This window comes from Gnatocerus cornutus, chromosome 3, assembly GCF_029298725.1.
Source record: "Gnatocerus cornutus isolate USDA-ARS CGAHR chromosome 3, icGnaCorn1.1, whole genome shotgun sequence".
NCBI lineage: Eukaryota > Metazoa > Arthropoda > Insecta > Coleoptera > Tenebrionidae > Gnatocerus > Gnatocerus cornutus.
Window position 1 is genome coordinate 11,329,826 of NC_142235.1, and position 27,398 is coordinate 11,357,223.

The following is a 27,398-nucleotide window of genomic DNA, read 5'->3' on the forward strand; positions in this document are numbered from 1 at the left end:
TTAATACGTCAGATAGCCCCTTTATGTATTAAGAGATTCAATACGAAAAATTTGTTTTAAATAGAATTTATGAAAAATTCGAATTTCTCAGTTTCTTGAAGATAACTTCGAGGTTGTAGAAAAGAATTGTTTAAATTTTTTTCTGGATTTTTTTTAAATGCTTTGGTCATTCTTTTTTTAAGGTATTTTCAGGGCTCTTTGTGTTTTTTTTATATTTGTTGAAAATTTTCTTAATGTTTTTTTTTTTTCGAAATTCATTGAAGACTTTGGAGATTTGTTTAAATGCTTGGGCATTTTTTATGGATGGCTTAGTGAATTCTTTAAAAATATTTAAAGATTTCTTTAGCGATATTTTGGAAATGATTTGGAAATTCTGTCACCATTCATAAAGGAATTTTTGGACATTTTGTCAGTTTTTTTTTTAATTTTTTGAAAGTTTTTTGGAATTTTTTGTAAATTTATTGAGGCCTACTTTTTAATTCAAGGGAAATCTTTGTTATTTGTGAACGAATTTTAATAATACATATTTAAAACAAAATTATTTATTAGATAAGAATAGAGAATTCAGAGAAATACTTCTGTCTAAATACCGGAAAAAGAAAAAAAATATATTTTTTTAGGGTTATTATTGTGTAATTTAACGATTTTTTAACGTATTCTACAAATGTCTAAAAAAATTGGTACACCAAACGTCGAACGACTAAAAAATTTTTCGAGAGACAATAATTAATGATCATGTAAGCTGGCTTTGATTTTTTTTAAAACCAGCTTTGAGCCGATTACAATCTTTCCAAAGTTTTTTAATTTTTATTGATCTAGAGGCTCATCAGTCATCACATGTTTTATTTACAAAAAAAATATCGACTGATTATGTTATCGCTGAGTAGCCAATTATCGATTAGTAATCATAACAACTATTACATGATTTACAGTACGATTGCTAAAAAGAGTTCATAGATTAACGAGCGTTAATAGTGTAGTTTTTATACAGGATGTACCCGAATAAAGTGCAAAAATTTTAACTCCAACGTCGGATACATGTAGTTTATTCTGTAAAAAAATTTCGAAATTCGAATGAGGCAAAACCTTCTTGGATAACTTGTTACTCGGCATTTATGGCACTAAATTCAACAACTGTTTCCTAAAGACTGTAAAAAATCGTTCGAACAAAAAACGTTTTTCTCCAAACGTCACAAAAAGTCACTATTTTTTAGTCGTTTTTAGACAGTTAAGTAGGCAATTTTGTTATAAGTAATGAAAAGCGCTCGTTGACATGGAAACACTTTTGCTGCTAAGGCAGAAAAAGTACTTTTTGTGACGGTTACTATTTGAGACTTACATTTTGTATGCCACTTGCACGATCTTAACTTTGAAACTTTTTGAAACCAATATTTTTCACAGTAAATGTCATCAATGACAACTACATCGTAGCCATTCATGTTTTTAGTTCAATTTGTGTTCACTCATTGTCGGTCGTGAAACTAAATCTAACGTTTGTAGAAAAAGTAGTATTTGTTATTTGCTGTCTCGCAATTTTGCATACGTTCAGCTACGCTACGCTTCGCCTCGCTACTGCAATTTAATTGCTCGACAAAAAGTACCGCTTTTCTGCCGTATAACAAAATCTACTATTTTACGCTCGCTTCTTATCATACTTGTTTAACTTTCACTTAATTACATTTTCAAAAGTGGCTATTGGGCCCTCAAAAAGGCCAATCTTTATTTCGATTGGTCTGTAAAGTGACTTTCCGATTTGTTTTGTGGATCAAACCGAAATTCTAATTAGAGACTAAATAATGACAAAGTTACCTGAAGTAATTACGAAAAATGATCAAATGCCTTCCACTGAACAATCCAATTTAGTTTCATCCGTAAAGAAACCACATTTTAAAACTTAAGGCTCATCACAACACTTTTATAAAATCCACTGGCAAAGAATAAAAAAAAAGTCTACCTTAAAATAATCCAAATTCGAACAATTTGGAACTGTAAAACCCACATTTCTCTACCACGATTATTGTTCAACTGACGGAAACTCTAATAAAGACATTTTTTGGCACTTGTTTATTAGCGTTTTTATTCCCAATTTCGATGGCCTGGACTAAACTTGACATTGGCATCCAAATTCAGTGGCGCGCCACGTTTTCTGCAGAAAACTTTAATCATTTTTTTCTCGGAAACGGTGACGTTTCGGAATGCGAAATTTGGTCATCATGTCTGGTCTGATTTTGGAGTTAAAATCTTTTTCTTTTTTTCGGGTACATCCTGTATACAAATTTATATTATTAGTAAACGAAATGTTTGATGAAAATTGCGACATATTACCGTTGTATGGCATACATGAATTATTAGACATTACTTTTTCAAGGTATTAAATAACCAATACTACCCACTAATACCATAAACTATCATTTTTTAAGATAAAAACCAAGTAATAATAAAGAATTTATAGATAAACAAAGATTCTACTTCGAAATCCTTTCATTGCGATTATGTTGTGCCCTCAACAGCAGGTATAAATTTATCAGTAGGTGTTTGCATAATTTAAAAAGCTAATTACCCATCGATCGGTTGATACTTAGTATCCATAAGAACAATTGAAAAATGAAACAACAGCATTTAATTTTAAACCAACGCAAAATGTTGGCATTTGCTTTTCCAAAAACGGTAAAAACCCCCAAAAAACATACATGATACAAACAAACAATATACAGGGTGTCCCAGAACTCATGAGCCAGAGAGCAATTTATTCCCAAACACCAAATTTCGTTAGAAAATGCTGACGCGCGTTTCGACAGCAATGCTACCATTATCAGAGCAATAATTAAATTGTTTAATCATTTTAACAATTAAAAACATTTATAATCATCGTTCTGATGATGGTAGCATTGCTATAGAAATGTGCGTCAGCATTTTTTGAAAAAATTTGGTGTTTGGGAATAAATTGTAATTTTGATAACACTAAGAGAAACAATAAAAAATTTAATGAACAAAAGTGTATTATAAAACCGAAACAATTTCATTTGGCAAAACAAGCAATGATGTCCCCTTGTTTCATAAATTTAGCCACATCCTCAGCTGTTTGATCCAGACCATTTTGAATGTCAACATCGGCACCAGCATCCAACAAAGCTTTTACAGTTTTCAGATCTGTTCCACTAGCAGCTAAATGAAGAGCCGTGTTTCCATCGAAATCAACTTCGTCTATAATATTTTTACAATAATCGAGTAATAATGTCACAATATCAGCAGAACGCTTTCTATCCACACCAAGATGTAAACATGTTTTGCCTGCACTAGTTTTCTTGGTAACATCTATTCGTGCCGAAACCAGAATATTTATTATCTCTTTTTGCCCATTTTGAACTGCAACATGTAAAAGACTCTTATTGTTGGAAATAACACAATTAAGATCCACTCCAGAGTTTACAAAATCGGTAATTACATCAGTGTTGCCGTGGCGGGCTGCATCAAAAATTGTTTGGGGTCTAAAATGAAATAAAACAGATAATGTTGGACTACTTAAAAACAACAAAAAATTACCTCTTTTCCACATCTCTGCTATCTACAACATTTTGAAACAATTTTTTCACATTTTCATGACCTTCGGCGTAGTCCAAAGCAGTCTTGTTATATTTATCTTTTATTTCAATTTTTGCTCCTTTCCTCACCAAGTATTCAACAATTTTGGTCTCTCCAGTATGAGCAGCCTCGTGGAGAGGCGTTTTTTGGTAACTGTCGGTACTGTTAACATCGGCACCTTCTTCAACTAAAGTTTGGACAATAGTTAGATGACCCGCTCGCGATGCGTAATGCAACGCAGTTTTCCCCAAATTGTCTTGATCATTAAGACTTTTTTTTATAAGCAGCTTTGCAACGTCGTCGTGGCCATGAATGGCAGCCAAATGTAAAACAGTTCTCTGCTCGAAGTCTCTTCTAGTTGCGTCAACACCACGAAGCAACAACAGTACAGCAACTTCTTGTTGGTTCTGCTTTATTGCTACATGAAGAAGAGATTCGTCATGGAGACTGTCTAAATCTCGCAGACTCTTCTCTGTGGATAGACTTTTTAGTAAAGTGATGTAACCGTTTACGACGCAGTGGTAAGACATTGAGATTTCCTCTTTAGAGAATGTCTTTAAGTTCAGCCATGGAATGTTCTGAATTTTTGATAGTTGTTCCAAAGAAAAAAGACACAAGGAAGCGTCAGCATACTCAAACAAATCCCATCCAAAGACTCCATCTTTCCCTGGTAAATTGTTATTTCTAATTTCATTCAACAAAATTTCTAAAATTTCTTCTTGTTCGGAGAAATTTTCTCGTACCCCTCTTGCTTTGGTAATATCGTGCTTTCTTCCCAGTGATACAGCGAGGTGAAGAGCCGTTCGTTTTCCAAGGTCTTGTTCGTACAATTTTTGAACTTTTTCCTTAACTTTTGATTTGTCGTTGTTTAGAACTGCTAGATGAAGAGGATGATCTTCAGCCAACGCGTAATCAAAAAATCTTCGGACTTCAGTATACTCAGCCTGGAACAGAAAGTTTTTTTTTTCTTCCGGTACTCGATGGAGATTGTCAATGAGCCACATTGCGGTAAAAAATTCAGCAAGTTTTTGATCCGAAAAAAAGAGTTGATCATCAGACACTTTTATTATGTCGGAAAAATCATTTCTTTCCTTGATAATTGTGACAAAGTTGGTGTCAATGTCTACATTTATCAATGACTCTAAGAGATCTTTATCTAAGCAAGTGGCTATAGCGGTGTGTTGAAAACCTTTCCAGTAAAAATTTCTGAGTATTTGTGAAAAAGTGGAACATGTCACCCCTTTCAAGCTGTGCTTCAGTTTTTCATTCACGAATTTCTTGTATCTCTGAGTGAGAGTGCTCCCTTCTAATTGTTTTTCTAGTTCCAGTCCGTTGACAAAATCATTGGTTGTGTGGTTGAAAGAACCATCCAGCAAGTCCTCTTTAAAAAATTGGAAAAGTTCATCCGGTGTACCCATTTCTTCAACATTTTGAGAAAATTTCAATTTTCCTTTGATCTCTTGGTATAGATCACCAAACTGTTGAAGATCTTTGAGACGTCGAAAAATCTTAAAGTCTCGAAAGCTTTCGTTGTTTTCTCCGACCAGTACCAAACTGAAACTATGAAGGTTTACTATAAGAGGCACAAGCGCAATAATGCTTTGCTTAGACTTTTCATTGAGTTCCAGAAATAAAAGTTTCTTTTTTACGTAAAACACAAATTCTAGAACGTCTTTCCTTGGAACTTTTTCTAGGTCTTTTCTCAGAAGTTTGAACTCAAACGCCAGTTCCGTTATTTCTAAATCAAAGACACTTCCACTAAACCTCCAATTGTCTCTAATAAGACTTTTTCGGGTAGATGACAAAATTGTTAGATCAAATTGTTTAAAGCTTTCTTCAATTAACTGGTTCGTGGAGCACTGCTCCCCAGTGGTACAGTTAATTATGTGGTCTGAAAGTAACAATTTCATGATGTTTAGTACGATCTGATGATGACTGATTTCTGTATTTCGATAGTCTCCACTGCGCACATTTCGAAAAATATCAATGTAGCATGTTGCTGCTTCAAGAGTAGAGTCGAAGTTATTGATAAAAACATTCTCAATAGCTCTTCGAATTTCTAAAGCACTTTCCTGACCTGCGATGAGGTAGAATTTGTGGTAAAACCCCCCAGATTCGATCTTCTTTCGAAATTGGTAAGTTTTTTCCGTTTTGTTTGTCAGAAGCGATAACTTCACTTTTTCAAAGTCAGAAACTTTCTCAATGTTAGAAAAGTCCGCGTTCGTAAACAGCACGAGTTTACAGTTTCCAGGAAACGACGCTTCATTCTTAGAATAGAACTGTCGGAATTCGGGTATCGCGAAAGCTTTTGATTTAGATTTTTGACTTTGCGGGAAAAGTTCCTCTTGTGCGTCCAAAATGTCTCTCCCTTTTTCCCGATGTTTTAACTGAACCGCAAATTGAGTTTTTTGTCCATCAGTATATGTTACGTTTAGAACAAAATTATCAAACTTCTGGAAGCTGCTGGGATTCAAATCAAACACGAAATCCTTGACAGTTTTGTTGGTCAAAAGTTGCAATGATAACAATGCAGGTACGAGCTTTTCATACTCGTAACCTCTGTTAATTACACCAGATTTGAGCTAGAACAATGAAGTACTTATTAAGCCGTGATTCCACTTGCTTGTTCTAGCCCAGACCAGACCAGACATCCAAGATTTGAGTGACGTTTTTATAATTCTTCAGCCCCTTTCTGTGCTTAAAACATAAGATCAAACATTATGATGCAATTGCACCCCTGACAACGCAGAAAGGGACTGAAGAATTATAAAAACGTCTCTCAAAATCTTGGATGTCTGGTCTGGTCGGGGCTAGACCAAGTGGAATCGCTCCTTTAGGAGTTATCCAGAGTTTCTTACCGGTTTGTCCTGAAGTTGCTGGCTTTGAGGTTTCTCTAGTTGTAGTAAATGATTCTGAAAAATCATCTGTGGGGTCAACTTAAGGATTTCGTTTTCCTCGTCAATATTGAGTCTTTTACTGATGTTTTTGTACACAGTCTTATCACTTCTTTGAAGGTCTTGAAGATTTCGGAAGATATTCACTTTTTCAAAATTTTCATCGATTTGGTCTCCAACAAGAACGAGGCTCAGTTTGTATCCTTGTAAGCTCCTTGTGTAGTTTACTAGCGACAAAATAGCACTTTTGGACGCTTTATTTAAATTTAAAAATAAAATTTTGTTGAAAAGAGCAAGTTCAAATTGAAGTTCCTCATCTTTCAAGTCTTTATCTTTTATGATGAGCTTGTATTTTCGGCCTAACGCAATCAGATATTGTTTTACATCAGAATTTCCAAAATTCATATTGTAGGTCCAACTTTCAGCGATAAAGTTACTTTTTATGGATGGAAGCACAGTCACATCAAACAGTTTTATGCTTTTTTCAATCAGTTCAATTTTAGAGTCTTTTTTACTCTGACATTTGATGATGTAATCTGAGAGAAATATCTTTGTAAGATTTAATATGATTTGATCACGATTAATTATATGGTCCTCAAAATCGTTCTTACGCAAATTTTGGAAAAAATCTATGTAGTATTTCACTGTCTTGGAATGAGCAAAAAACCTTGTTGTAATCCAGTCTTCTATAATTTTACGAGTTTTTTTATTCTCAGGTTCTAAAAAAATATAAAAGTTCTTGTAAAATCCATCATCATCAACTTTCTCGTTAATTGGTCTAAATTGGTACACTTTTTCCCCATTGTCCATCAAAAATGGTGACGAAGTAGGTGTAATCTGTGTTTGTACCCTTTTATAATCAATGTTTATAAACAGTAAGAATTTGTAGTCTTTCTTATAATGTTTTTTGTATTCTAAAAAGGAAAAACTGTCGTCTACTTTACTCAGTTTAAGTTGAACAGCTAGTTTTTCTTGTTTTCCTTTAGCGTCCATAGTTTCTACTAAGATGTCATCAAAATTTTGAGAACTGTTGGGATTCACAGTAATAGAGAAATCCGTGATATTGTCATCTAAGAGAAGTTTCATGGCTAACCATGCAGCCACGTCTTCATATGCGTTCTAAAATTATTTATTGTTACTTCTGTTAATTAAATATGAGAGTAAGAAAATTCTCACCGTTCCTTGGTAGTTCAAGACCATTTTTTAAAAGAGTTTCCTCTCATATCTTGCTCTAAAAAGGGATTCAAGATTAAAAATATTATTACTACTTAGTTGTCAATAAAATGATAAATCTGTATCTAATCTTATCTACTTATTTTTCTAAGAAATACGAACGATTGGCAACAGGTTTTTATGTCTGTTGACATATTTTTTAATCATTGACGGAAGATCTTAAAACTTAAAAAGTTTGGCAACATTGTCTGTTATACAGACTATAAATCTGAAATGACACTTAAAGATTTATTCCACCCCCTTAATAACTAAATTATAGACGTTTTTAACGCGAGGTGCTACTGTCACGTGACACCAGCACCCCACTGAACCTATTTGAAAAAACAATTCGTTCACTGTTTTAAGCATAAGAGCGCAAAGATTTTAGGAGCGCGGCAACTGTCTCTCTCAATCGGCAATGTGAATTTGCGCTCGAAATGGACACATAATGTTTTCTACAATCTTGCATTAACGGGATTAAAAACAACTTCCTAGTTTTAATTTTTATATTAATTAAAATCAATTTTGTCGCGCTAGATCCACAAAGTGATAGTACTCGGGAAACTTCAACTTTGCGTTGTCAAGATTAAAGACGGTAAGGATTAAAAAAAAATGGTGGTGGTGCATAATGGTGCATTACAGGCTAAAGACAGTGAACGCATTGTTTTTTTAAATGGCTTCAGTCCACAGAATAGGTAATTCAGAACGCCAACTTACTACTATATTGACGGTTTTCATAAAGCACCATCATGCATAATTTTCATAAACTAAATTTGAAAAAAGGGGTAAAAGATATCACTTAGATTCGAACCCTATTGGTAATTTCATCTCTCTGGCTATCATCATTTGTGCATTTCTCATTGCGGTATATGATCCATTCGTGTTCTTGACAACTACTCGTTCTACTTTGTATATCAAGTACTTATCAAAATATTGTGACGTTGACACTTAGGAGATTTTCATGATGATGAGAAAATCGAGAAAATAGTATATTATAATAAAAGTTTATAAGCAAGCTTTTAAAACACGCACGACGAGTTTAAGAGCACGACGCAAGTGTTTTAAAGGCGCTTATAAACGAGTGTTATACGCTATTTTTTATTATACCTATCCATTTACAATCCTTAAGGAGCATTGAAAAATTGTGAATTTACCCAAGAAAATTATCAAAGGTTGTTTGTGAATCGTTTTCGTAGAGACGGTTAGCAATTGTTTGTTTACGTTGTTAAGCAAATTTTTTCACGTTTGTAAAAATCCGTTCAAAAAATGAGTGAAGATATTAAAAGGCAAGCAGAACATGCAGAACTGCGATTAATTCTGAATCCACCCGACGCTGAGAAATATACTGGTCATGCTTTCCGACGAACTTCATACGATTATGGCAAACAGTGGTATGAGCATCGATGAGTTGAAACGTTAGGTGGGATGGAAATCTTCAAGTGTGGTTAGTGGCTATAGTGAAGAATCAACTCTAAACAAAATAGTTGTTTCCAAACGCATTGCTGGTGTTCTGAACACATCGGTTGCTAAATCAACTTCATCAAGAACTATGGACGTCCAACAGAAGATTAAAAATGAAAAAGCTGCGACTAGTTATGAATTAGAAGCATCAAACAACAGTAACTAGCTTAAAGCGGCGGGCTTTGAAATTTCAAACAATAGTAATTGTAATTTTCATGTTTATATTATTATTATAAAAGAAAATTGGTCCTGACATTTCACTATTTCTTGTTACCTAGACGACTTTAAAGCTTTAGTGTTTTAAAGACCCCTTTTTGAACGCTTTTGCGTGTTTTAATTTAGGATTATGATGCAGGTATAATAAAAAAACCTGTTTTGTTAAAGGTCGGGTGTGAACTCTCATGGCAGTTTGGGTTATACTGTACCGTATGTCATAGTGCTCTTAAACTAACTATTATGAAGCATATACATATTGTACATATTGTACATATACAGGCTGGCCCATCTAAGACTTTCGGGCTCAATATCTTTGTTATTTATGAACGGATTTTTCCAAAATTTAAAATATATTTTCTTGAATAGGTAAGGATGAATGTGACATTACGAACGCCATCCTTGTCTTGAGAATGTAAATTTTTTTTGTCTTATTTTAAATTTTAATTAGTTAAGAGTTATGTAATTTTATAAAACATCAATAATTATACGCGTGTGCCAAAAATCAATCGTCTAGCAAGTCAAGTTGCCGAGAAAAAGACAAAAAAGAACCTCAACATTTCCAAAAGACGCAAACTAATAGTCGGCTACGAAACAATCGACTTCTACAGCGAGTTTAAATTTTGGACATCCCTGATTTTGTTGATTAATCCGTGACGTTCTTGACATTTGTGACATTCATTTGAGGTTATGTTTATTTTTGAGCATTAAGATGAGTACGATTAATTTAAACTTGCACATTCACGATATGTTATCTCGATCTTTTGGTAACTAATCACAATGCATTGGACCGAGCATCGTTTCTCAACATTTGTGATATTTCTCATTTGAGGTTATGTTTACTTTTGAGCATGATGATAAATATCATTGATTTAAACTTGCGCAGAACGATTTATCTCGATCTTTTGAAATTGGAAACTAATCACAATGCATCAGGCAACGTTTTGGTGCAAAAAATGCGTAGGTACAAGGAAATGTGAGCGAAAAACTTGTTGAAAGTTGGTCGTCACCAGAAAAATGGTTGCAGAATGGTTTGCTATGAGGTGCAACTAGTATTCACGAATTCTTTAGCAATGCCACAGGTTTATTGGAAATGGAAATTCAGTGGCACGTATGCAGTGAAGCGATTTGGCTCATTTATGATTGCATTTACGTTAAAACAGTAATCTCACTATGGGTCACTCTGTATAAACAGCGTGGCCCATCTAAGACTTTCGGGCTCAATATCTTTGCCATTTATGAACGGATTTTTCCAAAATTTAAAATATAATTTCTTGAATAGGTAAGGATGATGTGGCATTACCAGCGTCATCGTTGTCTTAAAAATGTTAATTTTACTTGTTTTATTTTAAATTTTAATTAGTTAAGATTTATGTCATTTTATAGAACATCAATATTTATCCGAGTGTGCCAAAACTCAACCGTCTAGAAGAAGTCGTGAATACTAGTTGCACCTCATAGCGAACCATTCTGCAACCATTTTTCTGGTGACGACCAACTTTCAACAAGTTTTTCGCTCACATTTCCTTATGCCTACGAAATTTTTGCACCAAAACGCTGTCTGATGCATTGTGATTAGTTTTCAATTTCAAAAGATCGGGATAAATCGTTCTGCGCAAGTTTAAATCAATGATATTCATCATCATGCTTAAAAGTAAACATAACCTTAAATGAGAAATATCACAAATGTCGAAAAACGATTCTCGGTCCAATGCATTGTGATTAGTTATTAAAAGATCGAGATAACAAATCGTGCATGTGCAGGTTTAAATCAATAGTCCTCATCATAATGCTCAAAAATAAACATAACCTCAAATGAATTTCACAAATGTCAAGAACGTCACGGATTGATCAAGTCAGGGATGTCCAAAATCTAAACTCGCTGTAGCAGTCGATTGTTTCATAGCCGACTACCAGTTTGTATCTTTTGGAAATGTTGAGGTTCTTTTTTGTCTTTTTCTCGGCAACTTGACTTGCTAGACGGTTGATTTCTGGCACACGCGTATAATTATTGCTGTTTTACAAAATGACATAACTTTTAACTAATTAAAATTTAAAATAAGACAAGTAAAATTAACATTTTTAAGACAAGGATGACGCTGGTAATGTCACGTCATCATTACCTATTCAAGAAATTTTATTTTAAATTTTGAAAAAAATCCGTTCATAAATAACAAAGATATTGAGCCCGAAAGTCTTAGGTGGGCCACCCTGTATTGTACTGATGTTATTTCTGGCATCTTCATTAATAGTAGATTACAGCTCGAGGTGGGAAGTCCTCCATTCTTCTCGAGAGAAAGATTGTTTACCGAGGCGATAGCCGAAGTGAACTATTTCTCGAGAGACAGGAATGGAACTTCCACCGAGGACTGTATACGATTTTATTCACAATCATAAATCATAAAATTTCTTAACAGATGAGTTGTGACAATCAAAAAACTTCAATAATTTGACTTGTGATGCATAATTTCGCACTCTTTCCTAGGCGCAAATATAATTTACGTTTGACACTTATTAGAAATGTCAGTTGCAGAATTTTGCCTAATTTTTTCATCATAATCTCGATATCCGACATTTTGAGGGTGGGAAATGGCTATTTCCTAACCCGCGAGGAACTAAACTGTCATGGTAATAGCTCATTTCCCAACTTTTGAAAAGAGTGGAAACTTATGAATTGTTAACTGATTGTATTAACTTTTTGAGTTTACAAAGTGTAAAAGAATAAAGTATTTAATTGAATTTTCAGACAATTTTTATAATTTTTATTACTCCAAACTTACAATGAAGAAACTCTTTTAAGATAAAGTTACAATTAGAATTGTTCCTAATTAGTTTCAAAATTTTGAAAGCACTCAATAATATCCTCGCGCTTAGACGCAATAGCCACATCCAACGCGGAATGCCCATTGTTATTCTTCACGTTAATATCAGCTCCATTTTCTAGCAGTTTCAAAACAATGTTCTTCTTCCTTCTTCCCGCCGCCAAATAAAGAACAGTTTTTCCATCTATATCCTTCTCATGGACAAGTTCTTTATTTTGACTTAACAAAAAGTCTACCGTCTCGTGGCGGCTCCTTTCCACCGCAACGTGTAAACAAGTTTGTCCTTTATTGTTTTTCTTCATAATGTTAGCATCTTTTGAGAGAAGAAACTTAATAATTTCTGTGTGTCCCTCATGAGCAGCACTGTGAAGAGGTGTTCTTCCAGTGTGGATCGTACAGTTGATGTCTACTTTAGTGTTTGCTAACACTTCAACAATTTCTTTGTAGCCTCTGAAAGCTGCCCAATGCAATGGTGTTATTCCCCGTATGTCTTTAGCAGAGTCTTCTCCTTTATTCAGTAAAAGCTTTACAATAGAAAGGTGTCCCCACTGACACGCGAGGTGTAAAGGAACGCGGTAACTTTTATTTCTTGCAGAGGTCTTAGCACCGGTGTCTAATAGATACTTCACTAGTTGAACATGACCTTTGGCGGCAGCCACGTGCAAAATTGTATCTTCCTTTTCATTTGTCTCTTCCACGTTTGCTCCTTCTTCCAGATACTTCCGCAACAACTGTAAATCTCCACTTATTGCAGCTTTGTGAAGATCGGAGTGGCGGCCCAATCTAGAAACGAGCAAAAATTTTTGATCTTAATTAGAAGAAGTTACTTACTGATTGATGTGCTTTTTTTCTGCCGCCTTCAACATTTTGACAATAGTGGGACATTTTACCTCCTCGGCAACTTCTCTGGGTGTTCTCCCTAGTTCATCCGTACTAAAAACGTCGACTTCGTTGATTATAAAGCACTGTACGATCTCTTCATATCCTTCATAGATGGCGTAGAGTAATGGTGTTTTTTCAAACAAATCTTTTGCATCTTTGTCTGCTTGGTTCTTCAGAAGAATTTTAACAATTTTGATGTGCCCAGCTTCAGATGCTCGGTGCAAAGCCGTCCTACCGTTAGCAGTTCGAGCTTCGATGTTGACACCTTTTTCCACCAAAAGTTCCACAATTTCTTCTTTTCCCGTATAAGCTGCTTTGTGCAACGGTGTCTTTAGTTCCTTGTCGTTGGCTTACAAATCTGCTCCTTCATTAATCAAGAGTTTTACAATCGACAGGTGACCCAATTTAGCGGCAAAGTGAAGAGCAGTTCTTCCGGTGTCATCTTTTGTTTTAACATTGACTTTTCTTTTTACTAGTTCTTGAGCGAGAGCAAAGTTGCCATGAATGGAAGCAATGTGCAAAGCTGTTTTTTTGTGAGAATCCGTGGTGGCGAAACCGTTTCTATGCTCGATCAAAAACATGGCGTTTTCATCTTGCTTGTGTTCTATTGAAGTGAAAAGAAGAGGTTTCTCTTGAAGGTTGTCAGTCTTCAGGAAACCCTCTTCTGCGATGATAGCTTTCAACAAATTGATGCAATCATTTTTGACGCATTGATAAGACCATTCATTCAAGTGTTGATAAATTTTTTGTAGAAGTTCCAGAGGAACAGTGTGCTTACTTGCTAGTTCTTCCAAAGAAAATAAGCAAGATGAAGCATTAGCATATTGAAAGACGTCCCAGTTAAAATACTTGTCTTTTTGACGGACATTTTTAGTTGATCGTAATAAAAATTTCAGAATATCGTCTTGTTTCTGGAACTCTTCGTTGTTACAGTGACGCCCGTATTTCATTTCTTTGATATTCTGTATGTCAATTTTTCGTCCCATCGACACGGACAAATGAAGAACTGACCTTCCAGCTTGGTCCAAAGTTTCTAGTTCTGTTGGTTCAAACATTTTAACTCTTTCTATATCTTGATCCAGCACTGCCAAGTGTAAAGGACAATCCCGTGCCAACTCGTAATCGAAGAACTTCCTTATCCCGGAGTATTTAGAATCAAAAATGAAGTTCTACTCGGATTCAGGTACTTGCTCAAAGTTATCAATTAGCCACATTGCGACAAAGTACTCAGCGAAAGTGTGATGAGTAAAGACAAAAGTATTATTCTTCATTGTCAACATCCTCACTTCATCGTCAATAAACTTTTTGGCCACGTTGACGCCTAGTTTTTTGAAAAAGCTTTCTTCTAAACAGGTTTGAAGAGCTGCCATTTGATATTCTCGGAAGTGATAATACTTGAATTTCTGTATTAACCAGTTGATATTTCCTAAATTACTGCACTCACCTTTATCGATATTGTGCGTCATTTTCATCTCGACAAAATTCGTGTACAACTGGCTCAAATTAGGAGTGTTTTCAATGTTCAACGAATCTTTGTTGTTTAGAATCGTCTCGGTCAGAATATGCAGAATTAGAACTTCTTTTAAAATGTCGTTATGTAGTCCTCTGTTAAAAAGTTTGTCGATGATGGTCGCGATCGTTATATCTTCAAAACTGCCTCCAAGCTTTCTCCTAATGTAAGTTTCTTGCTCCTCTTTTTAATAGCTTTAACGGTGTAAGTGAAGGGTATTTCGAATGTTTTTACTATTTCCTTCTTCAGTTCTTCCGTGCAAGTTATCCAAACTTTATAGCCCGCTCTTGAAACTTTTTTGATAACAGTTTGAGCGTCTATAAACTCTTTTTGTTTCAACTCATTTAATCCATCAAACATAAAAACGATTTTTTTTTCTCTTGAAAAATACTCGCAGAAGCGATCTTTTTGATGGTTGCCTTGTCTGATTTGCAAGAGTTCTTTGACAAGTTCCTCTACTTCATATTTGCTGAGTTTCTGAAGAGTTGAACTGATTTTCTTCAGAGAAACAAATTGGGTCCAATAGCCTGGAGACAGTTGTTGGTCATGTTCATCAAAACGGTCGTTTTACCACTTCCTGGCTTTCCACTAATCAAGCTAAGATCGCTTGTGATTATTGAATGATTCTGAGGAAGAATTGTGTCATTCATCCACTGTAAAGTAGTCGTCTTCTCGAGTTTCAAGTGATGAAAAGTGGTATCAATGATGTCGTCAATGTCGGTTAAAATCAAAACAGGTTGTTGATTTTGTACATTTTTTTCAGATCGTAGAATCTGCAAGTTAAAATCGCTATTCTTCAGAATTTTGTGCAGTTCTTCCGATTTGCCTCTACAATGAACCACTGTTGATCTGTCTTTACAAATCTGTTTCAGCCTGTTGATATGAGTGTCTGATCTTTGTAATATCAAAGGGAGTTGAACTTGAAAATTCTCAATTTTTCCACCCACTTTTAGAGGTCCATCCAAAAAGCAAAAGATATCATCTGGTGTTATAACTTCGTCTAAATTCAAACCGTAGGTGCTTTGGAAACATTCAATAGTAAGAGCCTCACGTCCTTGTAACGAGATCATAAATCGTTGCGTAATCTCTTCGTACAATTTTTCATTCTGTCTGAGATCTTTCAAGTTGCGAAAGACCGTCCAGTCCTGAGGACACTCTTGTCGTTCTTCTTCGACAAAAATTAGGTTTATCTTCACACGTAAAGTTTTCAAAATGGGAATAATCGCAGAAATTATTTTCTTGGAGTCCTTTGTACAGTGAAGAATCAAGGCTTTTTTCTCAAAAAAAAAAATTATTTCCCTTCGCAAATCTTTGTCCAAGTCGTCGGTGCATTTAAGAAACTTAGACTGTTTTCCTAACTCAGTGATTTTCTCGTCCGGAAGGTTGTGTTTGCATTTCCACTTTTTTTCTATCTTACTTTTTGTGAACTCAGTCAAAATAGTTAAATCGAAGAGTTTCAAAGCTTGTTCAATCAGAGCGATGCAGCTGTTATCATTATTTGTGAAAGACAACTTGATGATATGATGAGAAAGAAGGATTTTGGTCAGAATGATGACAACTTGGTCTCTGTCGATTTCATTATCTTTATACCTGGCACTTTGCAGACTTTGAAAAAAGTCCTTGAAACATGTTGCTGTGTTTTTATCAGAGTGGAATTTTTTTTGAAAGATTGTCTCGATAGATTTGATTGTGTCGGTAACATTTTGCTGTGCCGACATGAGATAAAAAATTGTTTGGAAAGTTTTATCAAAGCTTAGATCACGAAACTGATAGTTTTCTGTGCTTTGATGATCAACAGGAAGAGGTGATCCAACTTTTACAACTTTGTGATCTTTAACTTCTTCAATGCCTTTAAACGTTACGTTAGTAAACAAAATTAACTTGTAGTTTTGCAAAAATTCTTGTGCGTTATATGCGTCGTAGAAACTCGATTAGGCAAAATTCTTTCTTTGGCTTTTCCCGCCTATGTTGGTGTTGAACAATTCTATCGAAGGGTCTAGAATAGATCTGTTAACTTCACGATGTTTTAGTTGAATAGCAAATTTTTCTTCAGAGTTGTTATATTTAATGTTTAGAATAAGATCATCAAATTTTTCAAAATTGCTAGGGTTGATATTTAGAGAAAACCATTTAACTTCTTTGTTGAAAAGCAATTGTAAAGCAAGCAGTGCTGGGACAAGTTGCTCATACTCATAGCCCTTGTTGATACCACCTTGTTTGACCTAAAATATCAGAAGTTCGTATATTATCTGTTATCAATAAAACTTTTGCTTACTTCTTTGTTCTCATTGTGGTGTCCACTTTGTTTTTTATTGCTACCAGAACTCTGAAAATGTTTGTTTTAAACCGGAACTTTGAATTCAAATCTATCAGACACTGTACTCAGTAAAAACTTAAACTTAAACGATAACAATGATGAGAAATGTTTTACCTGTTCTGGCTGCTGCGATCTCAAACTCATTTTAAACACATTCACACGTTTTAGTTTCGGTTCTTTTCACAGTTTCTACTACGACAGATGTCTAGAAAATGGTAAAATCATTATTGAATCTGATCACTAATCACCTATCAGTAATGAAATCTCAGATTTGATAAACGCGATGTAAAAGTTTCTATATTTTTATCTCTGAGTCATCTCTATATTTAAGGTAACGTACCAAACTAATTTAACAACAATAGATCTTATCACTAAAAAACAGCAGGCCTAGAACTTGAACTTGAACTGTTATAAAATTTTAGGTAAATGTGGTATTATCGTTATTAGAAAGTCCAATGCTATTCCGGCGCATCCACTATCCGGTCAGGAAAAACAACTTGCCAAGGATAAGAAAAGATGATAACATTCAATACCCTTTGTTTTTTTAAACGTTGACCTTTGGTTCGTGGTCGGTAAAGAAAAGAATCTTGTGAGAAAAGTTATCTTTTCTGAAGACTTCGGAGAAACACGACACTGTACCATCGTCGATAAGGCAATGGTATCTAACCCATCTATGCTATGATGAAACCTGGTCAACTTCCTTGGAATGTATACTTTTAACTTTATTCCGATCAACAAATCGTCGAGCAGCTGAAAGATTCCATTTGGTGTTACAAATTGTTCAAAAGAAGTAAGTTGTTGAGGTTGGCGCCCTTGCAGAGAAAATTCAAGTGTCTCGAGGTTTTGGTCAAGTGTTTTCAAGTCGTGGAGTGTCCCAAAAGAGTTCAAGTAATGCAACAAGCCTTTTTCAAGAAAAACCAATTTGAGAGCCTTTGATGAGTTTGAACTGATTTACGGACAGTTCGTCCCCGACAACTAGTCCCCAAACCTTTTCGTCCCCGACTTTTTTGTTCCCGGTCAATTCGTCCCCTTAAAATATTGTCCCCTCCAAAATTTTTCCCTGAAAGCTTTGTTTATATGCGCTGTAATATTGATAATAATTGCATCAACTACACGTATTTTCGGTCACATTCAATAAAAATGTAATCCGTTTTTCATAATTTATTATCTGCATAGAGTCTGGCAACAATTGTAGCTACTCCTAAAATTGTCGTTAATAATAATAATTTATTTTTTGTCATTGTGAGAGTTTAAACAACCAGTATTTACTATATTAGTATTGCAAGAAACTAATGCGCTCATTTAAAGTTATTTTTTAGACGATGTCTGCATCTGATTATTAAAATGTTCTTCTAAAAATATATGACGGATTTACTATTTTTATGTATTTTTTTACTTTGGCGTACACGGACAGAGTTGAAAGTTAAAACTTTATTTGCAGATGGTTATTCTTAAAAAGAATTTTTTTTCGATCATTGAAAATGATTTAGAATTTTTTTCAAACAATAATAATTATTATTTAATTGTTCGTCAGACTCTTATAATTTGTAATGCGTTTTTATCGCATACTAATATTGCAATTTTTTGTATGTCTTCTCTATAAATGTTTTTTTTATTATACCTGCATCATAATCCTAAATTAAAACACGCAAAAGCGTTCAAAAAGGGGTCTTTAAAACACTAAAGCTTTAAAGTCGTCTAGGTAACAAGAAATAGTGAAATGTCAGGACCAATTTTTATTTATAATATAAATAAACAAGAAAATTACAATTACTTTTTAAATTATTTTTTCTTCTCTGTTTGTTACAAAACTCTGTCTTTGCTTCTTTGTTGTTCTTTCCTTTTATTCGATGCTTCAGCCGGACTGCAAAATGAGCAAATCATTTAAGTATTTTACGTCTTTGTGGACGAGGAGTTTTAAAGCCAGAAGTGCTGCTGGAACAAGTTTTTCGTATTCACAGACTTGATTGACCCTATTGGTGCCAAAAGACAATAAATTATCATCAATTTCTTATCTTAAGAATTCCCATTCCAAAACGTTGTAAGTGCTAATTTACGCAAAAACAGGATATCTTTGGATTTGAGTTGTACAGGGTCCGGCAACACTTGTGTTCACCCCCAAAATTGTCTTTTATTTTAAAGTTACAATTTTGAAAATTTGGATACGCTCATAGTTGATTAATACGGGCATGTTGCACTTTATGGACACCAGAAATCGTTAATTAACATCGACAAAGCGACAATTTCACCAAGTAAGACTTTTGTTACAATCTAAAGCGAGCCAAAAGATAGATGTCATTTGTGACACAAGATGACAGTGGGTGTAAACGTAGTTCCCAACTTTGACGTAATGAAATTGGAAACTAACTTGATAAAACAGCATTTTTTTCTCAAATTTTGAAGACAATTTGCCTTGAATCTAAAATAACAACTGAGATATTTTTAACACATTTATATTGAAAAACATTTACAATTCATGAGGCCAAAAAACAAATTTTTGCGTCAGCTTTTAGAGCTTTGTCAACTATGAGCGTTTGCAAATTTTCAAAATTTTATCTTTAAAATTGAAGGCGATTTTAGGGGTGGACACAAGTGTTGCCGGACTCTGTATAATGCCAAATCTATGTTTTGCTGCAAGTGGTTTTGCTAAACATCTGCTACATTTGAAATTAAACAAATGTGAAAGTCAAAACGTTGTAAGTCCCAAATATTAGCCTAGCAAAAATGGAGGTAAAAATCAATCTAATCAGATACCAGACAAGTGTAGAAGAGCTCTTTAAAAGGTGTCGATAAATATCGGGACACAATATAAATCGTGTTTTGGAAAGACGATTTTTAAAAAGTGTCCACTTTAGCTGGAATTAAAATGTTTTGAATTGCATTAGAAGATGGACTTACAACGTTTTGGAAATTTGCCCACTTTTAACACTTTTTTAAACATTGATGATGAACTTTTTTCAATTTTTTTTGGTTTTTTTTTAGATGAGTTTTCAGAATTTAGCAGTTTGGAAACTTTCGAAAATTTTGGTACTTCAACTAACACGAATGTAAATTTGGTAAATAATGTAAACATCCCTTTCTACATGTGAATTAATCTCCAACCTAAGTAAAAATTGCAAACACCCCCACCACGACTTTTGTCTAAAGTTAAAAAAACTTTGAAATTAAATAGGAGAAGACCGTCACCGCAAGTAAAAGCATTAACTTTGTGGCTTAAGTGGCCTTAGTGGCTGAAAAATACAAAGTTTTATTAGAAAAAAGAATATCTATTGCCAGTTTGACTGAGGAAATTTTGAAAATACAACTAGAGTCGCAAAAAAAATCAGCATTAAAAGAAGAATCCTTAGTCTAGACATAACTATAAAAAAGCTAATTTGGGAAGAAATTAATAAATATAATTATCTGTTGTGTTCGATAACAATGTTGATTAAAATCTTTATTAACTTTAAACGACATTCGCAAAATAGTTATTAATAAATTGATTTCGTATGTCCACTCTTTGATTTTGATGAGGGAGGAATTTCAGGTACTTGACCAGCAGCAATCATTTCTTCCAAAAAATTATTATCTACGTCTTCTGGATCTGGACATGGAGCTGCATCTTCATTAATCTCTAGGGCAATATTATGTAACACAGCAGCTGACAGCTTCACACAGACTGACACAGACTTCAGTTAGTGGATTTCGAAGAGGAGTAAAGAAATACGGTCGAAGTGCATAAACACTATCACTTTAAATAACACAAATAGAAATTTTATTTCTATGTTCGGATGTTGCCATTTAGGAAAATGGCCGAATCATGAGTGAAACCTGCCCATCGAGCTACGATATTGGCTATATTCAGTTTTGCGTCGCAAATCACTTGCACGTAATAGAAAATTTATCTATCCTATTCCGAAACAATTCCCCATCATCTCCTCCTCTAAATTAATTGAAAATAAAACCGTTTGTTTTGTAAAACTGTAACATTAAACTTTTTACCAGGAGACTGCATAATAATGTGCGTGCAATTTATGGCACCAGTCACTCGGGGAAAGCGAGCAATGTTAAAAAAATCATTTTGAACTGTCTGAGTTTCTTCTATTCCTTGCGGCATTGAAATATAATTTGATAATAAACTAGCGATAGCTTCTGAAACTCGAACAATGATTCGTAAAACTGTAGATTCGTGCATTTTCATAAAATCAGCTACAGCTATCAAATGCCCAGCTGTAGCAAAATAACGTAGGCAGGTTAAAAGTTGGTTCATGGGGAACACATTTTGATTTCTACAATAAGATTTTTGTGAAAATAGTTTTGCGTAGTTGACTCTCTACTTACAAATCGTGAGAAAATTCTAAAGATTTTAGTCTTCGGAGTTGCTTTCTTTTCCGAAAATACATTGAATATTATGGATTAAGGGCAACTATGCTATTATGAAACAGTAACTATGTTATTATGAATTATCTGTATCATCACTATGATGATGTACTTTACATGTAAGTATAGAAACGTATTAAATACATGTTTCGATAAAATTATTAAAATGGCACTTACAACGTTTTGGAATGACAGGGCTCAATTAATAATGTTAATCGGCTTCTGTCTGTAATTGCTATCATAACATAACCTAAAATACGTTTGTTAGGTATCTCATAACTGTAATGAAATGTCAATTGAATAATTGTACTGTTATAGACCTTTTTGGCCACATGAATTGTAAACGTCAAATTAACAGTCAAATGACATCTTCGGAAACATTATATTTACTGGCGCTCTGAACGTTTACACACGCCGTGCGGTAAAAACTGCCTAAATCGTCTGCTCCTCAGATCCGTTTATAAATTAAAAACTCTTTGCCATAATAAAGATTGATCACCAAAGTGGTATTTACCTAAATTATTATATCAATTAGGACAATATTTCTATTTTTAAAATCATATTAATTTTTTTTATACAGCGCCATCTTGTGTATTTTTTGTGCACCAACTACAGAATTGACAAATGACGAAATTTTTAAATGTCAGATGTGACAGTTCTCATGAATTTCGAAAAACCCAATTATTTCAATTAAAAATTTTTCAGGCAAAAAGTTTAATACAACTCCTGTGCGTTAACCATTTTAGAGCGCTCAATCATTAAAGCACTCCGGCTACGCCGTCGTACCACACGCGACTGTAAATAACTATTTACAATACTGATCTGTCATTAATGTTTCTTTACAATACCGATCTGTCAATTTGACAATTATGTAGTTTCATTAAAATTTCGTCAAAATAGGCAGAATCCGATTAAATCTTGAACATACCACGAATGTTATGGCTTATTACAGCCTTAGATGGCTTAAAGGCTTCGCCTGACGGCTCGGACCCCAAACTGCTATCCGCGGCTGTAATCAGTGCAATAACATTACTAGATATGTTAATAGCTATTCTATGCCAAAAAATTATCAAATTTTTACTTGTATTGGTTGAAATTCCTTGCTGGCCTTTTGATATCCGATTTTATCCTCCAACTAAATGTTAACAATTAAAACAAATATCTTTGAATAATCTTGAAAAGTTCTTATCTTCTTTGAGTGCTCCATCTTTAGAATTATTGAAAACCTCGCCAAAGTGGTACACATTTTTTACTTTTGTCGCATTCACATCTTATCTGTCTTTAGATTTTAGAAGCACTAAATTAATTTAAGGCCAATAAATTTGATCACGAACAAAGAATAGATCTGGAACATGAACTTGAACTTTTATTTCGTTTCAGATAATAATCTGCTGCAAATTCTAGTACTTATTAAGTCGACGCAACCACCATCTTGCTAGAAAAAAATCATTATCAGTTCTATTTTAAGTTTATTGGTAATAACAATAATAAGATAAACAAGATAACTATCAATACTCTCTTTGTTGCCATTTTTTCAGAACTTTTGATAAATTAATGTCGAGAATGATTTATTCAACAAGAATCATTTTAAGAATTTTTTTCTGTATTTATATGATTGAAAATATTTGTATAGCAGCCGTCAAGATAATGTATACTGTTCCAATTCTTCTAACGTTTTTATGGCAGTACCTCCCTTAGAAAAGCTAATAACCCACGCAATACCCCTCATAAATGGCGGTTTCGACCGTCCAGAAAGGTTTTAACAGGACCGGATGCATAAAAATATTGCATCGACAAATTCTGTTCAATTCTGTTGCAGACCAAACAGTAATAATATGCAACAAATTTATTTTTGATTTTCAGATTTTTTTTTTGTGATTCATTTTACGGGCGATGATATGATAATTAAATAGGCACATATATGATTGATTTATACCTACCTTTACACTTTTGATTCTTACTGAGTAGTAAATTAAAGATTTGGATATTCTAAAAATTTTTTAAAATGATGAATGGGCAAATTTTTTTTAGCTACTTGAAATAAAAATTTCTACAAATTCTCCTTTTCGCTCTAAATTTTTGTAAATCGGCACTGTAAATAAGACAGTCAAGAGTGATAATCTCCACAAATTTAGTTAAAATCACTTAACAAATAAAGAAATTGCAGGATCTTAAAAAAAATTGGTGGCATTTTTATGGTTTTAAAACGAAAATTTTTAAAAATTCCACTTTTTAATCAAAATTTTTGCAAATTAGTAATATTACTAAAACAAACAAAAGAAAAAAACATGCATAAATTTCGTTCCTGTCGCACTAGAAATAACGAAATTACAGTGTTGAAAAAATTGATATTTTCATTGTTGTCTAAATAAAAATTTCTAAATATTCTCCTTTTTTGGTCTAAATTTTTTTAAAACTCTTAATAATACAGTTAAGATTTATAAACTTCACAAATTTGGTTATAGTGGCATTAGAAATGAAGAACTTATAGGTCGTTTAAAATTTTTGGTCACATTTTTTGTTTGGTTAAAAACAAAAAATTTTCTTTGCTCCTCGAAATCAAAATTTCTAGAAATTCTCTTTTTTGGTCTAAATTTTTCTAAATTGACTCTTAATAAGGCAGTAGAGAGTGATAAGCTCCACAAATTTCGTTAAAATCGCATAAAAAATAAAGAAATTACACGATTAAAAAAAATGTGTGTCATTTTTTTGGTCTTAAAACGAAAATTTGTAAAAATTCGATTTATTGATCTAAATTTTTGCAAATTAGTGACATTACTAAAACATACAAAAGAAACAACATGCATAAATTTCGTTCCTATCGCACTAGAAATAACGAAATTACAGTGTTGAAAAAAATTGACATTTTCAGTTGTCCAAATAAAAATTTCTAAATATACTCCTTTTTGGTTTAAATTTTTCTAAATCGGTACTATTAATAAGACAGTCAAGACTTATAAACTCCACAAATTTCCAAATGTTCCAATACACGTATTTTTTTCTTTTGAATCCCCAATTAATATAATTGCGTTTATCATCAATTTGAGTAAGTTTGGGTCAGTTGAGTAGCAAAATCACCTCGAAATGTAGACCTCTAAGGAGTTGGTTTGTAAGACTGACCAGCTGGGAAAAAATATTTATTAGATGAAACCTAACCATTTGAGCGTTATTATGTTTATGGGGGTTTGCGGTAAGGTGGCTGTAAACGATTTAAAAAGTCAAAGCCATAACCGCACTAGAGCGTTTGTTAAACTCTATGTGTCGCCTAATTTTCCCAAATTTGTGATTAATTTGGAAGAAAGCGGCGGCGATGAAAATCTCGCTAAAAGCGACAGCGATTGATTTCATTCTAATTAATTAAAAAGAACAAACATGTAATTGTGTTTACTTTAATTCCGATTTAATTCTTATTCTAAACCCGGCCCTGTCCCAAATTCGTTCTTGACCACTTTCGGGTACCTGAAAATGATTTACAATGGGGTTGCTTGCACTTTTGAGAACCCCCATAATCTTTGCGGTAAGGTGGACTGTGTGCCATAAAAACGTTAGAAGAATTGGAACAGTATAGTGCTGACTTGTTTAGATGACTTGACTTTTAAGGGTTTTTACAACGGTGCGGTTGGGGGGCCATAAATTTCGGCTCTGAGGCCTGGGTTGTCACTCAAACACTGCTTAGGGGTTCGCAATTAGGAGCAGTGTTCTTTTTATAAATACTATTGATTTTCTAATAAGAAAACGCGTTTTAAGTTATTATAAGTATTTTGTTCCGTTATATTACAAAAATTATTGGAAAAAATACGCTCGACGTCGGAATTATTATAGCTAATACCGTCTTTTGTATAATACACATATACTTAATCTTAATCCCATAACACTGTAAATAATAACAATAATAACGATGGTATTGTATTCCCATTGGAATAAGGTTATATGGCCTCCATAAACCTATTTAACTTCGTTTAAGAGGTAGCCATCCACCATAATTTGTACCATTGTTAAAATGATGGGGACGCTTGTAAATCAAAGGCCTGCTGTAATCCGGGGAAACAGCCAAATGTAAACTAGGTAGCCAGGCAAGAATTTTTAATTTATGATGGGGGTAGTTTGGATAATTTCGCTTATTGAAAGAGGAATGACTCCATAACAATAGCGTAAGCAATATAACCTTAAGGCTGTTCTACCCCTCAACTAAAATTCGTGTTTTGAAAAATATGCAACCCAACATACTAACCATTTGACACATGCCAATCATCCATAAGGGTGAAAATCGTCTGTAAAATTAGCATATTTTCTACGGCAGTACAGCAATAAACCAGGCAGATAAGTTTGCCTTAGTTCGGAGTTTGTTTCATAGATTTTTCTTATTTCTAAATACGATGTCCCTCGAAATTAATTGAATGTATTGGAAAATTATCATTAATGATAATAAATTGAAATGAATAAAATAAAGATGTTTTCCCATCTTGTTATTTCTTTTGCTTGAATGTTTACGCTGTTATTAATAAAATCCATTGCAACAAATTTAAAAATCTGGCGCATGTGTGTTTTCAGCACTTCCAAATAAAATTAAATATTTCATGTAAACTATTTTTGAAAACAAAATTAGTTTTAAAATATGTGTAAATGTGCTTTGATAGGTAGAGAAATTAGATTGAGGTTTGCGAAGAAACCATAGTCATTACCAGTTTTCAGGTAGAGTCCTAAAAGCAAGAAAGCTAATCCATCCTTCTAGAAGAATTCCAAGTATAATATTAAATTGTCTTTAACATGTGACACTTCACATGACAGAATCAAAAGAAACAAACCCAAGTGAGTTTTTATTTGATCTCTCGATACATACAGGTGTCCGGAAAGTCGCGTACCACTGTGATACTGTATAATCGAACAATGCCATAGATCACCAGAAAAATGTTAAAAAAAATCATGTCTTAAATTTTATGGATTAAAGAGGAAAAGTTTAATGCCAAAATTAACGATTTCTGGGCAGTAATTTTAGGGTCAGAAAAAATTTTTACTTAAAGGACATTTTACGCAAAGGCATGGTGCAAAAAAAAATCGAAAAAATTTTGTTAGAAATGACAGAAAACTGTTTATAAAATTTTGTAATCAACAATCTCTATCAGTGTGACATCGTTCACATGAAACCATAGTTATATTACTCGTCCATGAACCGACCTGACTGACTAACGCCAACAATACAACACCGAGGTTACTATGGCTTTGAATACTAGAAATTTAAATTATTGGAGGAACAGTGCAGCAATGTTGCCATTTCCTTAATTTTCTTTTGGTCCTCCTTCAAAAATAGAGAATCTGCAAGTTTTTCAACATTTTTTTTTGTATTCTGGGGGACCACCCAATTACCTCCTTTCAAGATAGTGTGCCACTTGTAAGTACATATATGTGTTGTTATTTATTTTTTTATTTATTTATTTATTAATTTATTTACTTATTTTTTATTTTCATCGCTTTGGAAAATATGAGATTAATTTGCAACAAACTAACAAACAATAAAAATCTTGGATCAAAAAAAAAACTTAGCCTTACTACCTTACTATTTTTGCATCTCGAAAATTGAAATGTATCTTATACAGAGTGTCCCAGAACTTGCGCCCCAGAGAGCAAGGGAGGGTGCCGACAACAATACAGATTGTAAATTTCAAAACAAAAATTGACTAAGTTTAATAGTATTCGAGAACTGATAAAAAGTTAACAACCAATCCCGAAAGCTTATTCGAGAAGTGGAGTAAATGGCCATCCCAATTTCCTAGGCAACGAGAGTCTAATGTTTAACTGACCAATGGATGATAGTATGTATCCATAGTTACCAATTTTCAAATTCTGTTCAGCTTCGGGATTGGCTACAGAATTTTTGTCTTATCTCGGTTATTTTTTGAGTTAAAAAATTATGGTTTCAAAGTTTTGGTTCAGAATTGTTGCCTCCATAAGCCCTTTCTCTCAGGGGCGCGAGTTCAGGGACACCCTGTATTCGAGTTGGAATTTATAGTTGATAAATCAATAAAGATCAAAGCTAACATTTGGAAAAAGCATAGCGATTACTGAATTACTTTTTAGGTACATATTTTTGAAATCCAAAGGATAGATTTTGAGATCCAATAGATAACTCAAAATTTGACGTCTCAAAA

The 27,398-nt window shown here is 33.6% G+C and overlaps 2 protein-coding genes and 1 pseudogene across 3 annotated transcripts; all 3 read right to left on the reverse strand.

Moving 5' to 3' along the window:
- Positions 1-2,969: 2,969 nt before the first annotated feature.
- Positions 2,970-7,707, reverse strand: LOC148176884 (uncharacterized). Its single transcript, XM_088032928.1, has 4 exons — positions 7,653-7,707; positions 6,441-7,595; positions 3,544-6,164; positions 2,970-3,488 (listed from the first exon to the last, which is right to left on the reverse strand). The coding sequence occupies exons 1-4, from the start codon at positions 7,674-7,676 to the stop codon at positions 3,020-3,022; spliced, it is 4,269 nt and encodes a 1,422-aa protein (XP_087889054.1). The 5' UTR covers positions 7,677-7,707; the 3' UTR covers positions 2,970-3,019.
- Positions 7,708-12,101: 4,394 nt separating this feature from the next.
- Positions 12,102-14,236, reverse strand: LOC148176885 (uncharacterized; annotated as a pseudogene). The gene is made up of 2 exons (XR_015769810.1): positions 13,016-14,236; positions 12,102-12,967 (listed from the first exon to the last, which is right to left on the reverse strand). The product of XR_015769810.1 is annotated as an uncharacterized LOC148176885 (transcript).
- Positions 14,237-16,497: 2,261 nt separating this feature from the next.
- On the reverse strand, positions 16,498-17,096 carry LOC148176886 (uncharacterized). Its single transcript, XM_088032936.1, has 3 exons — positions 17,008-17,096; positions 16,852-16,902; positions 16,498-16,798 (listed from the first exon to the last, which is right to left on the reverse strand). The coding sequence occupies exons 1-3, from the start codon at positions 17,035-17,037 to the stop codon at positions 16,508-16,510; spliced, it is 372 nt and encodes a 123-aa protein (XP_087889062.1). The 5' UTR covers positions 17,038-17,096; the 3' UTR covers positions 16,498-16,507.
- Between the last annotated feature and the right edge of the window lie 10,302 nt (positions 17,097-27,398).